This window comes from Pipistrellus kuhlii, unplaced genomic scaffold (genome assembly GCF_014108245.1).
Source record: "Pipistrellus kuhlii isolate mPipKuh1 unplaced genomic scaffold, mPipKuh1.p scaffold_m20_p_3, whole genome shotgun sequence".
In the NCBI taxonomy this organism is placed as follows: Eukaryota; Metazoa; Chordata; class Mammalia; order Chiroptera; family Vespertilionidae; genus Pipistrellus; species Pipistrellus kuhlii.
The window spans coordinates 180,846,024-180,861,202 of record NW_023425529.1 but is presented as its reverse complement, the minus strand read 5'-3'; the positions used below and the strand labels follow the sequence as shown (position 1 = coordinate 180,861,202).

Below are 15,179 nucleotides of genomic sequence, written 5' to 3'. Positions count from 1 at the left end.
GGGGAGTGGCAGTTGAGGCTGAGCAGGCCAGCAGGCAGAGTGGTTAGGGGTGATCAGGCAGACAGGCAGGTGAGTGGTTAGGAACCAGTGGTCCTGGATTGTGGGAGGGATGTCTGACTGCAGGTAGGACATCCCCTGAGGGGTCCCAGATTGGAGAGGGTGCAGTCTGGGCTGAGAGACACCTCTCCCAACACATGCATGAAGTTCATACACCAGGCCACTGTGTAGTTATAATAATAAATCATAATAAAAAATGTGCTCATTTCTGGACAAGCACATTGCTTTAACCAGTTGGAGTCAGTAAAGCGAATGGAAGACAAGACAGTGAAGCTGAACTTTCTGGGGGCGCCTGGGTGCTCCCCGCAGGTTCTGCCTGTGAACAGCGCTGGCACCCTCTCAGCTGTGAAACTTGGCCCTTCTCTGATCAAAGGGTGAGTTTCTGCACTTACTTCCTTTACAGTGTCAGCAAGAAGAGAAAGCGAGATTAGAGAAATGGAAGTAATTAGCTTTGATTAGGCACAGAGTGGTTTTTTCTGTCCCTCTGACTGCACACTGTTCAATTCTGACAGTTTTGCATCAGCCTCGGGTTAATAGCAGAGGAATTCCCTCTCAGTTAGATTATTCATTAACTATTTAATACCGGCTCTGCCCGCACTGAGGGGTGAAGTCTCTTTGTCTGAACTTCCTCTGTGGCTAAATCTGTGCCCCTTTTAAGGAAACCCAGGGGACTGCACCTAAGAAAATGGAGGAAGATATTCTCAAGGAGCTGTTTTCCATGCCTCTTGCTGTGCTTGTGTTTTATTTCCTTTGCCCTTCTTAGAATGCACCAACTAGATAGGACAGGTCTTTTTTTTTTTTTTTTTTTTTTTTTAACTTCAGTTTCACTTTCAAGATTGCAGCAAATCTGTTCCTGGGAACACGGCTGGATTTGGACAAGAGGGGCAGTCAGCTTCCGCAGAGTGAGTCAAGGTAGAGATTCCACCTTCGGGCGGCCAGGATCTCTCCTTGGGTGGAACGAGGGCTTCAGATTTGTTGCTCTTTCTTTGCTCCGGTGCTTGAAATCTAGCCAGAATCACTCACGCCAGAATCACTCACCTAGGAGCATGGAGAGACAGGCAGGAGATGTAGCTCTGGGAAGAAGTGTACGTAACTCAGTGCAAATAATAGCAACACCTTTTATTGCAGCAAATGAAAGAAAAAAAGTTTATTTCCTTTGTGATGTAGCTGGCTGGCACATGAAGGTAGCTAGTGGAATTCTTGGGCGATAGCCTTTACAAAAATTACACTTTTGTCTTAAAGATACAAAGTCATGAGAGCTTCACAGAGCTTTTCTCCCTCTCCCTGCCTGCCTGGCTGGGGTGGAGCTGAGCTGGCACTTTAAGACAATGTGCTGGAAAGGGAGACACCCTTCGTCTGTTCCCGGGGTGAGACAAAGGCTGTCTGTGGCCTAGGAAAGGAAGAGGATGGAGATGAGAAGTGGGAAGCCGCTCGGATGGGTAAGAGGATCAGCGATTAGCTTGGGCAGATGTGGGTCAGGTCAGACGGAGATGGAGTCAGCCTTGGCAGCTAGCAGTTGCAGGAAGTGGCCTCCCAACTTTGCAATATGGCTTTGTGTTGGCATGTGGCTGCATGCGGTGTGTGTGTGTGTATATGTAGGGGGACAGAGAAATATCCCGTAATAAGCCAAACTGTAGCAGCCTGGCTCCAGACTCCATGTCCTCACCACTGCGCAGTGTGGCGCTGGCTCGGACAGACAGAATCCTGTGCTCCCTGAACCGGCTCTTCACACGGCCAGGTCCCTCTGGGCTCAGGCTGTGATGCCCTCGGAGCCTGTGTACATGAAATGTGTGTACCTTTAAAAGTATCTGGTGCCAGCATTGTAAAGGCCACTGGATGAGAATGTTAATTTATAAAAGCTGATTTCTTCTGTTTTTCTGAGAGCCACGGTAGAATAAAAATAAAACCACTAATGTTAAAAAGAATAATTTTAAATACTCAGACAAGTTTTGTTTTCCTAGAATAATCATACAAGGATTTTACAGTCAAACTTATATGGAATTCTTCTTTTAGAGCTTATACAAAAATCTATTAAAATATTATTATTGATTCATCCCCATACCTTGAGGATATATTTGATTTTTTTTAACTGTGAAAATGGTAAACTAGGTAAGCAATCATACTAGCAAATACTACATCGGGTACAAATACCACCAAAACAACTTTGTGACCATACATAAAAACAAAACAAAAAAAAAATGTTTTCTTGAGCTGATTTTTAACTGTCCATGGAAAGCTATTCAATCAGCATATATTTATTCAATTCTGGCTACATTCTAATTATCTTTCTATGTTACACAGCATTGGATAAAAACAACCATGACCTCTTCTGTTGCCACTTACTTCTTCATAAGGAGGATTTATTTATTTTTTTTAATATATTTTATTGATTTTTTTTTTTTTTCTTCAGAGAGGAAGGGAGAGGGATAGAGAGCTAGAAACATCGATGAGAAAGAAACATCGATCAGCTGCCTTCTGCACAACTCCCACTGGGGATGTGCCCGCAACCAAGGTATATACCCTTGACTGGAATCGAACCCGGGACCTTTCAGTCCGCAGGCCGACGCTCTATCCACTGAGCCAAACCAGTCCCGGCAGGAGGATTTATTAAATAAATAAAAAATAAAATTATTTCAGATAATTCCCATAAACCATTGCATGCCGTAAAGCAATCTAGTAAAAGAGTTACAAAATGGGAAATTTTACACTTCTGACTTTAAGACTTACTGTAAAGCTACAACAATTAAAAGAGTATAGTTACAATAGTAATTATAAAACAATAATAAAAAAGAAACAACCTGATTAATAAATAAGCAAAATATTTGAGCATAGAGAAGACATACAAATAGACAGTAAGCACATAAAGGAAACTGTTAAGTGTCATTGCTCGCCAGGAAAATGCCAATAGGTGGGTTGGGAAAGGGGTTGGGAAACCCCACTGGTAGGGGCCTGGGCGTCTCCCGAAGAGGAGAGGTCACTTACCCTGGGGGTCACCTGCCCACCTGCCGCATTGGTAAGCCCTGGACATGTGCCCTAGAGGAGGGAAAGTAAAGATCTCCACTAGTTTTAAAAGAAAATATATTTTAAAGACCTCGGATTTGGTGACTGTTGTATTAGCAAGTGCTTAAATTTATTAATTTCATTCTTTGGACCAAGTAGTAGGGTAAGATGTCTCATGCCTCCTAACCTAGGACTTGCTTTCCATTCTTTAAAATGAAATGGAAAAATGAGCATTTTGAAAGGAATAAGGCCTTCTTAAATGGTGTGGTTGTTCAGGGAGGATGCTGGCTGCTTCCCCGCCTGCGAAGGCAGTGCTACGTGGGTCCTGAAGGAAGCTCTCTGCCTCACCCAGGGTGGCGTTAAAGGGGCTTCTCCAGTCTTTCTAAGCCTCCATGCATTTCCTGAATATCAACTATTTTACATGCTTGGCTCCCACTACTATTTCCTTCCAATTTAATGGTGAACGAGTGTATATCCTATATAATAAAAGGCTAATATGCAAATACACTGAATGGCCAGATTATTATGATCTCTGAACGCATAATAATCTGGCCACTCATTGTATATCCTATATAATAAGAAACTGAAATGCAAATTGCCCCTTGACCAGAAGTTTGACCAGCAGGCAGGCCAGCCATCTGCCAATGTCCCCTCCTCCTGGCCAGGCTGGCCAGACACTACCCATGCACGAAGCCTCATAGACACACACACACACACACACACACACACACACACACACATACACACACACATACACGCACGCCTGCGCATTGAGTGGCCAGATTATTATGCATTCAGAGATCATAATAATCTGGCCATTCAGTGTATTTCATTTTGCATAGATTTTTTTTAAGTAAAGAAAATAAAAAATAGAAAATAGTTATAATTAACATTTTATACAACATGGATTATTATACTGACTAATAATAATAATAGTAACATTAAATCCTGCTTTGTTCCAGACACTGAAAGACATCTCTTTTAACCTTTGTGACAAACTATGGAGGAGTGACTCTAATTATCTCTACTTCCAAGACCAGAAAACTAAGGCCTGAGAAATAGATTAACTTGCTCCAGGCTATATATAATAGTAGCGGATCCAGGATCAGAACCCAAAGGGTGTAATTCCAGGGTTTGTTCTCTTAATGGCTGTGTTTCTCTGAGTCTTACTGATTCTGCAGTGAGCAGTCATTTATATTATCATAAAATTATAAATGATATCTATTGACTTTAGATTTTATGACTTGATCTAGACCAGGTTTATCTGACCTGCCATAGCTTTAGGATAAATGCTAACATTATGTATCTTTTATAGCGGACAGTTTTAAGAAATGTGAGGAAGGAAGAAGTGTGTAGATAATACAGGGATGCACATTTCCTGTATCACATGGTGAAGAGTCAAGGGGTTTTTTTTGTTTGTTTGTTTAAAGTTGGTTGATCAATAGATAGAATTCTAAGTATAGTCTTTAAAATTATAATTGTAACAATAGACTAAATTAAATTAAAAATAACTAAAGAAAAATGGTGACGACAATGATGAAACACAGTAATTAAGTTCCTTATCTTTAGAATGGGAAGAAAATAGGTAAAGTCAGTAAGTGAAGAAATAGCAACATAAGCATAGTATTTAGGTTTGTGAAGGTGGCCATGAGAATTAAAAATAGACACTATCAAAAGATTACTTTAGGTCATAGCCATGGGAATGTAAGTGAAGGGTGAAGAGGGAGTTTGTAAGTTTTATTCTGTATTTTCTATGCTGTTTGAATTATATATGGTTAATATGCTAAATGTCCAACTGTCCACCTGGTCACTATGATGTGCACTGACCACCAGAGGGCAGACACTCAACACAGGAGCTGCTGTGACAAACACAGAGAAATGACATTGCATATCTGGTGTCCACAAAGCAACCCTCCGCTTCCCCCAAGTGGGAATAGGCCCTGCCACCATCCTGGAGTGACAGACAGTCCACCAAATCACAGCCGATGCTGCCAAGACCCCATGGTGCAAAATGCGGACCACAGCCCAGCCCAGCCTGGAAATGGTGGCCGTGGGCACCGGGTAATGAGGTCACGTTTTTGTTGACGTTCTGAAGCCGAAGTTGATAATGGAATATGTCTAAAGATCAACTATTGCCACAACATACCTCTGAAGCCAAAAGAAGCCAGGGTCATTGACAGAACGTATCTGCAGACCAACTGTTGGCACAATGATCCTCTGAGGCTGAAAGAAAGCAACTTCGTCAACAGAATATGTCTGAAAAACAGCCATCAACAAGTACTGCCAATAATAGTAGGAACTGCCTTCATAGCAAAAATGAGGTAAATGAGGGTGCAATTATCGAACACAGTTGTGGTGGAAGGACTGTTACATGTCAATTTTGCCTATCCCTAAATTTCTCCAGTGAAAAACCATCTGATGGAAAATGTACTCAGTGTTGTAGCAAAGGCGAAGTTCCTCCAAATGATATAAATTTTCTAGAACACCCAGCATATTTTTAAAAATTAATGTTAACTAATTTATTTGTCTCCGTCTGACACTGGCCTCCCATTTAATTAATTTGAAGGCAGTTTCCTGTGATGCCAGCATTTGCAATGACTATTAATAAATCACAAGGATAAACTCTTGTGATTTATTAAGACAGAGTAGGAATATTCCTACCTGAACCCATTTTTGGACATGGTCAGTTATATGCTGCTTTCTCTCGAGTTCAAAGAGTATGTGACCTTAAAGTTAAAGTTGTAAATACTTCATCACAAGGGACTTACTCAAGCAATCTGAAAGTGTTTTTACTCTTAATGTGGTATGCATGGAGATATTAGAATAAGTTTAATCCTTTTATCAGTCATTGTATCATTGTTGTTTTTATATCATGTTTTTGTTGTTTTTATATCATGTTTTTGTTTTCATATATCTTTGTTGTTGTTATATCATATTGTTATTGTTTACTTATTAATAAAGTTATATTATTTTCATGTACATCTTACTAATTTTCTTTCACTTCTATTATAGAAAAAGGGCAAATAGAGATATTCAAATATTTTTTCTAATTAATTTCCTTTCAATATGCATGAGTCCGTGCACTGGACCACTGGTTTCCATATAATGTACTACCTGTATTAAACATACTTGTATATCATGAAAGTTATAGTTAAAAAAAAATCATGCATAGATACATTTGGTTACATATTTTACAAAGAATATACCAATGCATGTAAAAACATGTGTTATTAATATAATTTATTGCTTTCTAATATTTTTTATAGGGTGGAATCATGAGCCGGAGTCTGCTGTGTAATATCTGCTGCTTTTTGGGACTGTTGCCCTTTTGGATGCAGTGCGTATCTTCTGCCAGCAGGTGTGCTGTTCAGCATGAAGTAGCTGACTGCAGTCACCTGAAGTTGACTCAGATACCGGATGACCTCCCGGCAAACATAACAGTGCTGAATCTGACCCATAATCAAATCAGAAAATTACCACCTGCCAATCTTACAAGATACAGTCAACTTACTATCTTAGATGCAGGATTTAACTCCATCTCAAAACTGGAGCCAGAATTGTGCCAAAAACTCCCCTTGTTGGAAATTTTGAACCTCCAACACAATGAGCTGTCTCAACTTTCTGACAAAACCTTTATCTTCTGCCAGAATTTGTCTGAACTCCATCTTGGATACAACTTAATCCATAAAATTCAAAATAATCCCTTTAAAAACCTGAAGGTAAGGTGAAAATGTTTATTTCCATATAATAAATGAAAAGTATGTTATCTAATGTTAAGGTTTTAAATCATGTATTCATCCTTAGACTTAATATCTAGATATCTGAGTGGAGAAGGAGAAATCTGATCTATCCAAATTGGAGAGCTGAGGGGAACCACACACAAATATTGCCATTATCATGGGAAATGTTTTGAAAAGAGAAAATATCATCTTAAATCAGTTTCTCTTTTTTTAGTAAAAATATATTTGTTATTGGTTTCAGAGAGGAAGGAAGAGAAGAGAGAGATAGAAACATCAGTGATGAAAGAGAATCATTGATTGGTTCCCTCCTGCACACCCCTTCTAGGGATTGAGCCCATAACCCGGGTATGTGGCCTTGACGGGAATCAAACCCGGGACCCTTCAGTCTGCAACCTGATGCTCTATCCACTGAGCCAAATAGTCTAGGGCTTAAATCAGTTTCAATCTTAATTTTAAAGATCTCTGCCTCTCTTGCTTCTTCCCATTAGAAACAGAACTTTCTTAGATACAGGAGGTAGGGATCAAAGATGAATTGGAACATCCCATGAGGAGCACAGCAAATACCCTTTCAAGGCTGCTGATTTTGTACCTGAAATAATGAGAAAAAAAGTCGAGTGTAAATTCTGACTTAAATAAGGTTAACACATTGATAGATGATAAGTTGTTCAACTTAAAGTTACCTATTCTTGATTTTAGAAATCTCACAATATTGTTTTTCCAATGACTACTTACATTTTCCCTTTTAGTATTTTGCTTGAATTTTAAATCTGTGAAAAATGTACAGGGTAGAGCTAAAGTAGGTTGATAGTTACTTATATGAAAACCAATACAATTAAATAATATAAGAATAAACTGTGTTTCATGTACTCACAACTGTAAACCTACTTTTGTCCCATCCTATATTTATTATCTTTAAATCTGAGACAATTATTAAGTCCTTTTCCTAAACCAAAGCCATTTTCAAAACTATTTGTTTTCTTCTTTTTAATGGACTTATAGCTACTGGTCATTTCTTGACCTCAGATGCCAAGAATAACACATATTTAAATATGCTTAGAAACTTTTATAAAATGATTTGCTTGGAAGCTATTTGAAATTTCTTTTGGGGCCTTCTTAGATTATAAGGTGGAAAAACACCTTTGGACACAAAGACCTCAATATCCAGTTGGAGTAATCATTGGGGGAAATTTAATCATTATCTTTTAAAAATAAATAAAAGTGTTACTTTGTTTAATAGACATAAGATTTTGCCCTAACATATATAAATGTTTCCTTATCTTTTACTTGAGTTTGTAGCATACATGTTCAAAAACAGCATAGGGTGAAAAAACATCCCACAACCCTGACAAAACAAACAAAAATGAACATTCTCTACTTGACATGATGCTAAGTTTACATAGCTATGAATCTTGCTCAATGTAAAAATCTTCTTAGGATTTTATGGTTGACAAAGTTCTACTGAAAATTCTTTTTCAAAATATGTTTTATTGATTTCAGAAAGGAAGGGAGAGGGAGAGAGAAATAGAAACATCAATGTTTCTATTGATGAGAGAATTACCAATTGGCTGCCTCTTGCACACCACACAGTGGGGACAAAGCTCAGGAATGTGCCCTGACCGAGAATCGAACTGGAATCTCCTGCTTCATAGGTTGATGCTCAATCACTGAACAACACTAGCTGGGCCTCATAGTTTAAAAAAAAAAAAATTCTCTTTTCCTGTTGTTTAGTTTCAAGACTGATGTATAACACTATATGTTTAAAAAGCCACATGAATATTACTTAGATCAGAAATATAAGTTTACTATAAATAAACTAGAGGCTCGGTGCACAGATTCATGCACCAGTGGGGTCCCTCAGCCTGCCCTGTGGGGATTCAGCTGAAACTGGCTATCTGACATTCCCCAGGGGGTCCTGGATTGCGAGAGGGCACTGGCCAAGCCGAGGGACCCCACCAGTGCACAAGTCCTCTACGATGCATATAAGATCTTTGGTTAATCTCTTCCCATCTTCCCCTCTCCCTCTTTTCCTCTGAGATTTATCAGTCTGTTCCATGTTTCCATGCCTGTGGTTGAGTGTCTGCCCCCTGGTGCTCAGTGCTTGTCATAGCTACTGGTTGGTCAAACGGTTGGCTGGTTGCTTAGCCTTTTATATATATAGATATGTAAATACATGCTTATTATGACTATTGTTTATGTCATGAATAAGTAATCTTAAGCCTTTTTTATTTCAGTAAGAGAAATAAAGTGATTCTTGATGTAAGAAACTAAATCCTTGCAACAATAATATTTTCAATCTCAACAAAGATTTTTATTACTCCTACTGTCAGTTTTCTATAGAATAATAGAGAAATGGCATTTTGCTCTTGAGTTCTTTCTAAGGTTCACATACATTTAGTGCAGGGGTGAGAAACATCTGGCCTGCAGACTGTATACGGCCCATAAAGTCATTTGGTCTGGCCCTGCCAAGGCACTAGGAGTGAGTTAATTAAGTGTTTGACCAATTATACAGGTTAATGTTTAAGCTGATAGTATTGTATAGCATGTGAATGATATTATAAATATCCAAATGGCCCTTGGCAGAAAAAAAGGTTCCCTACCCCTGATTTAGAGGAACTTTTTTTGATGGCAAAACTTTAACGTGTACTTTTTTTCTCTCTCTCAGAATTTAATCAGATTAGATCTATCTCACAATGGCTTATCATCGACTAAATTAGGAACTGAACTCCAACTGGAAAATCTCCAAGAGCTCCTTTTATCAAATAATAAAATTCATGTACTGAGAGGTGAAGAACTTGATTTCCTTGGCAATTCTTCTTTAAAAAAATTAGAGTTGTCTTCAAATCAAATTAAAGAGGTAAGAAGTGATATAAATTTGAGTTCTGTCTTTAAGTGTGGGCAGTCTGTAATTGTGTCACATGGATAAGAATCCAAAAATCCCTATAGATTTCTGAAATCCTTCACACTGACTTCTTGGTCATTGATGTCACCCTCACGAGAAAGGAACTTGGGTAACAATTAGGAGCTAAGGCTCCGCCGTCCAACAGAAGTGGCTTAAAATCCTCCTTCCATTATAGACCAGTACTTGGACTTTGGGGAACTTCAGCTCTCAGGGTCCTCACATGTAAAGTGGAAATAAAACCATCCTATCTTACAGAATCTCTGAGAGAATTAACAGGGCGTGATGCTTAAGAGCATGGGCTTTAGAGCTAAGATAGTTGCCTTCCTCTCTGGGCTTTCTCATTAATTGTGCAATCAGGCAAATTATTCAAGCTCTCTCTACTCCAGTTGTCCAGTTATAAAGTTAGTGTAATAAACATTACTTCGTAAGGCTGTGTGCTAGACAGTGTAGCACAATGTTGGGAGTGACATCTAAGCTGAGCCATGGATGCTGAGGAGAAGTTACCCTGTGGCCAGGGGAGGGATGTGGGGGGAGTGGGGGGTTGGAGCAAGGCCTGGGTGTTACAGGTGCAGAATAAGGAGATGTGCATTAGAGGGACAGAGAAAAAACCCAGAGAAGGTGAATAAGGGGGAGGGGACTGAAGTAATGCATTGTGTTTAACAGATTGAGTTGCAAGGTTCATACAAACTCTACTGTGTCTTGGTTATTAACCTACTCCCCCCCCCCTCCCTCCACCCTTAGTTCTCTCCAGGGTGTTTTCATGCAATTGGAAAATTGTTTGGTCTCTCTCTGAACAATGCCCAGCTGGGCCCCAGTCTCACCGAGAACCTTTGTCAGGAACTGTCAAACACAAACATCCAGACTCTCTCCCTGAGCGGCACCCAGCTGTACAAAACAAGCAACACGACTTTCGCTGGACTCAAGCAGACGAACCTCACCGTGCTCGATCTTTCCAATAATGGCTTAAATGCCATTGGCAATGACTCCTTTGCGTGGCTTCCACATCTAGAATATCTCTTTCTGGAGTATAATAACATAGTACATTTGTCTTCTCGCTCTTTCTATGGGCTTTCCAATGTGCGATACCTGAACTTGAGATGCTCCTTTACGAAACAAAGCAATTCCCTCTCTTTGTCTCCCAAGATTGATGATTTTTCCTTTCAGTGGCTAACAAGTTTGGAGCATCTTAACATGGACAATAACAACTTTCCAGGCATAAAAAGCAACATGTTCGCGGGACTCACACAGCTGCGATACTTAAGTCTAGCCAACTCCTTCACCGGTTTGCAAACGTTGACAAATAAAACATTTGAATCACTTGCTCGTTCTCCTTTACTGATGCTCAACCTGACAAGAAATAAAATCTCAAAAATAGAGAGGGGAGCTTTTTCTTGGTTGGGACACCTAAAGGTACTGGACCTCGGCATTAATGACATCGGGCAGGAACTCACGGGCCAGGAATGGAGAGGCCTAGAAAACATTGTTGAAATCTACCTTTCCTACAACAAATACCTGCAACTGACAAGCAGCTCTTTTGCCTCGGTCCCAAGCCTTCGACAGCTGATGCTCCGAAGGGTGGCCCTTAAAAACCTGGATAGCTCCCCCTCCCCTTTCCGCCCTCTCACCAATATGACCATCCTCGACCTGAGCAACAACAACATAGCCAACATCAACGATGAGCTGTTGGAGGGTCTGGACAGACTGGAGATTCTGGATTTGCAGCATAACAACTTAGCCCGGCTCTGGAAACAAGCAAACCCTGGCGGTCCTGTGAATTTTCTGAAGGGTCTTTCTCGCCTCCACATCCTTAATTTAGAGTCTAATGGCTTTGATGAGATCCCGGCAGAGGCCTTCAAGGACTTGCTTCAGTTAAAGAGCATCAGTTTAGGGTTGAATAATTTGAATGTACTTCCACCATCCATCTTCGACAAGCAGGCATCTCTAAAGTCGTTGAGTCTTCAGAAGAACCTCATCACGTCGGTTGAGAAGGATGTTTTCGGGCCGGCTTTCAGGAACCTGAGTAATTTAGACATGCGCTTTAATCCATTCGACTGCACGTGTGAGAGCATTGCCTGGTTTGTTACCTGGCTCAATGCTACCCACACCAATATCTCTGAGCTATCAAGCCACTATCTCTGCAATACCCCTCCGCAATACCATGGTTTCCCAGTGATGCTTTTTGATATATCACCCTGCAAAGACAGTGCCCCCTTCAAGCTCCTCTTTATAGTAAATACCAGCATCCTGTTGAGTTTTATCTTTATTGTACTGGGCATCCATTTCGAAGGCTGGAGGATATCCTTCTACTGGAATGTTTTAGTGCATCGCGCTCTCGGTTTCAAAGAAATGGATAGACAGCCAGAGCAGTTTGACTATGTGGCGTATATAATTCACGCCTATGAAGATAGGGACTGGGTCTGGGAGAACTTCTCCCCGATGGAAGAGCAAGATCAAACTCTCAGATTTTGTCTGGAAGAAAGGGACTTTCAGGCAGGTGTCCTGGAACTTGAAGCAATTGTGAATAGCATCAAAAGGAGCAGGAAAACCATTTTTGTTATAACACAGCATCTACTGAAAGACCCATTATGCAAAAGGTAGGTGAACACTGTGACATTTGAAGTATATACCTGTTTTTACATTGAGCTTTTCAATCTTATCGACATTTTACTCACAACTCAATGAATTTAAAAAATAAAATTAAGAAAGAATGTAACCTGATTCTCAGTGAGAGATCAAAGTAAATTCTAAGGGGAATTTTAGATTTTAGAGCTTTTGACTATTAAAAACTGTATATATAAATAACTTAATTCAATTTCTTGTGTTTTTGCTTGTTTGTTGTTGCTTAGATTTAAGGTGCACCAAGCAGTTCAGAAAGCTATTGAACAAAACCTGGATTCCATTATCTTGATCTTTCTTGAGGAGATTCCAGATTATAAACTGAACCATGCACTCTGCTTGCGAAGAGGAATGTTTAAATCTCACTGCATTTTGAACTGGCCAGTTCAGAAAGAACGGAAAAATGCCTTCCATCATAAACTGCAAGTAGCACTTGGGTCCAGAAATTCAGTACATTAGATTTATTTAAAAATTAAATAAAGGGGTAACTTTCCTAATTTAAAAAGTTTCATGGTAAATTTAAGTTTTACTTGAAAATTGTGTAAATCTGTTTGTTTATATTTTATAGGTGAGAGTATTATATCACAGTTATTTCTCTTTTATGAAAATATTTCTCCTTATTTTAGACTTTTTATAACCAATTGACTTAATTTGACCCAAAAGAATCATATGGGAATATCTCCTATTAATGAATATACATAATTGGTTACTGAGGCCAATGAAAACTTAAGAAAGTTTTAAGATATTCCTTATTTAAGTGAAGTAGTAGTTATGGGAGGGTTTGTAATAGTTATATTTGGGGGTTTTTATGTACTCAGAATAAAAAAAATAATTGTTTTAATGAGCACAATGGTATTTTAATTATAAACAATAGAATATATACCCATATTTTTAAAGTTTAATTACGATAATTTTCCAGTTGTATTTTAGTAGTGCCTATTCCAGTGTTGATTTTGTTAAATTATAAATACTATTTTAATATGCAGACTCTAGAGCAGAAAACATTTGTTAGTAATTTTGATTACTTAAGAAAACAAATGATTTAATAAATACATTTGCTAAAACAGCTCGCAGAACTCAGAGAAACGTTTTACTTACTGGATTACTGGTTTGTTATAAAGGGATATAACTCAGAAACAGTTAGATGAAAGAGATGCATTGGACAAGGTATGGGGAGAGGTCTCAAACCAAAGAGTTGGGGACTGGCTTAGGAAGGCAGGAATATGCTCCTTGACTCCTAATGGAGTTTCACAAGAGAAAACCGGAGGCCAGGAAAATTTAAAGTACTCTGAACTGAGGTCACAGGGAGCACCACAGTTGTCAAAGATGAGTGGGGGGTATACCCCACAACCCTTTCATGAAAAGTCAGGCATATTTCTGTTGGGCAAATAAAAGACACTGGGCTGACAGGGACCCATGCATATTAAGGACTAGACAAATAGGTTTAAAACTGTAACAAGCTGACCACTTAGCTGGGTAGCTTGCTAAAAAGCAGATCCTGGGCATCGCCATCAGAAATTCTGAATCACGAAGTTTGGCTCAAAATTCGGCATTGACAGTCATCCCAGATAACTCTGCTGTAGAGGATCTATAATGTCCCTTTGAGAAACATTTAAGTAGACTCATATTCAGTGGACTTTTGAATTAGTCACAACCTCTTCACCGATGCATCTCCATTATTTTACCAGAACTGCTCATCAACCATTTATTACCTACTAATTACTTTATGCATTATAACATTTAATACTCATAAGAATTTCATTAAAAAAATAATATTACAGTTGGGAATCCCACAGAAGCCAAGTGACTTGTGTAAAGAATGTGCAAAGTTCAAGATGATTTCTCTTGCCATGGAAAGACGCACCATAAAGCAAATTGCACACTTTTTAATCAAAGGCTGGAAAAGCATCGAGAAGAATCTTCATTAATATTTGCCTGGTTTTCAGTCATGGTTAATATTATTACTAGTGGCCCGATGCATGAAATTTGTGCACTGGGTTGTGGGGGGGTTCCCTCAGTCCAACCTGCATCTTCTCTAATCGGGGGCCACTTATGGGATGTCCGACCGGCAGTTGGATATCCCTCTCGCAATCTTGGATCACTGGCTCCTAACTGCTCACATGCCTGATTGTCCCTAACTGCCTCTGCCTGCCTACCCAATTGCCCCTAACCTCTCTACTGCCTGCCTAATCACCCCTAACTGCCCTTCCCTGCTGGCCTGATCTTGTCCCCAGCTGCCCTCTCTGCCTCGGCCCCCACCACCGTGGCTTTGTCCAGAAGGAATTTGAATGTCTGGAAGATGGCCAGTCCACTGGGTCTAATTAGCATATTGCCCTTTTATTAGTATAGATTAGCACCTAAAGGAGCATATGCTATGTGTCAGGCAAACATTTTAAGTCATTTTAATGTAGTATTTGTTTAAGTTTTCCCAACCACATAGGCTACTACTGTTGCCTCATTTTCCAGATTAGGAAACTGAAGCATATGGTTACGTAACTTGCCCAATGTCACATCTCTGCCACTTACTAAATTCATCATTTGAACCTACGCAGTCTGACTCGAATGTAAAGGTTAAAACTACCAAAATACTATGGGGTATGATATTGGCATTGACTGTGATATGTCATCTGGGAATATGAAGAGGTTGGGTTTGAGAAGGCCTGTTACTGCCTCTTCAATGAGAGCACTTAAAATGCTCAGTGCATGAGTGACATCGATAGTGCACAATGTGAGCTGTTAACTGGTAGCTGCCCTTTTAATTTGATAGTGGAAGATAGTCAAACTATTCCTTGTAGCTATCTACTTTATCCAACAAACATGCCCATCTCTCCTTTCTTGATTGATGGGGGCCCTGATTTTGTTCTGAG

General features: G+C 39.5%; 1 protein-coding gene across 2 annotated transcripts; it reads left to right on the top strand.

Moving 5' to 3' along the window:
* Positions 1 to 655: 655 nt before the first annotated feature.
* On the top strand, positions 656 to 13,362 carry TLR3 (toll like receptor 3). 2 transcript variants are annotated; one of them, XM_045588943.1, is made up of 5 exons: positions 656 to 969; positions 6,324 to 6,776; positions 9,460 to 9,651; positions 10,438 to 12,290; positions 12,543 to 13,362. In XM_045588943.1, exons 2-5 carry the CDS (start codon positions 6,333 to 6,335, stop codon positions 12,769 to 12,771), a joined length of 2,718 nt encoding a protein of 905 aa, XP_045444899.1. In that variant the 5' UTR covers positions 656 to 969; positions 6,324 to 6,332; the 3' UTR covers positions 12,772 to 13,362. The 2 variants fall into 2 exon arrangements, with proteins under 2 accessions (XP_045444899.1, XP_045444898.1); XM_045588942.1 differs by lacking the exon at positions 656 to 969 and adding an exon at positions 1,424 to 1,496.
* The last annotated feature ends 1,817 nt before the right edge of the window (positions 13,363 to 15,179 follow it).

Coding starts and splice junctions, on each gene's coding strand:
- TLR3 (XM_045588942.1), top strand. CDS start 1,464: ATGGAGATGAGAAGTGGGAAGCCGCTCGGATGG. Junction 6,777..9,459: donor ATCCCTTTAAAAACCTGAAG/GTAAGGTGAAAA, acceptor TCTCTCTCTCAG/AATTTAATCAGATTAGATCT. Junction 12,291..12,542: donor AAAGACCCATTATGCAAAAG/GTAGGTGAACAC, acceptor GTTGTTGCTTAG/ATTTAAGGTGCACCAAGCAG.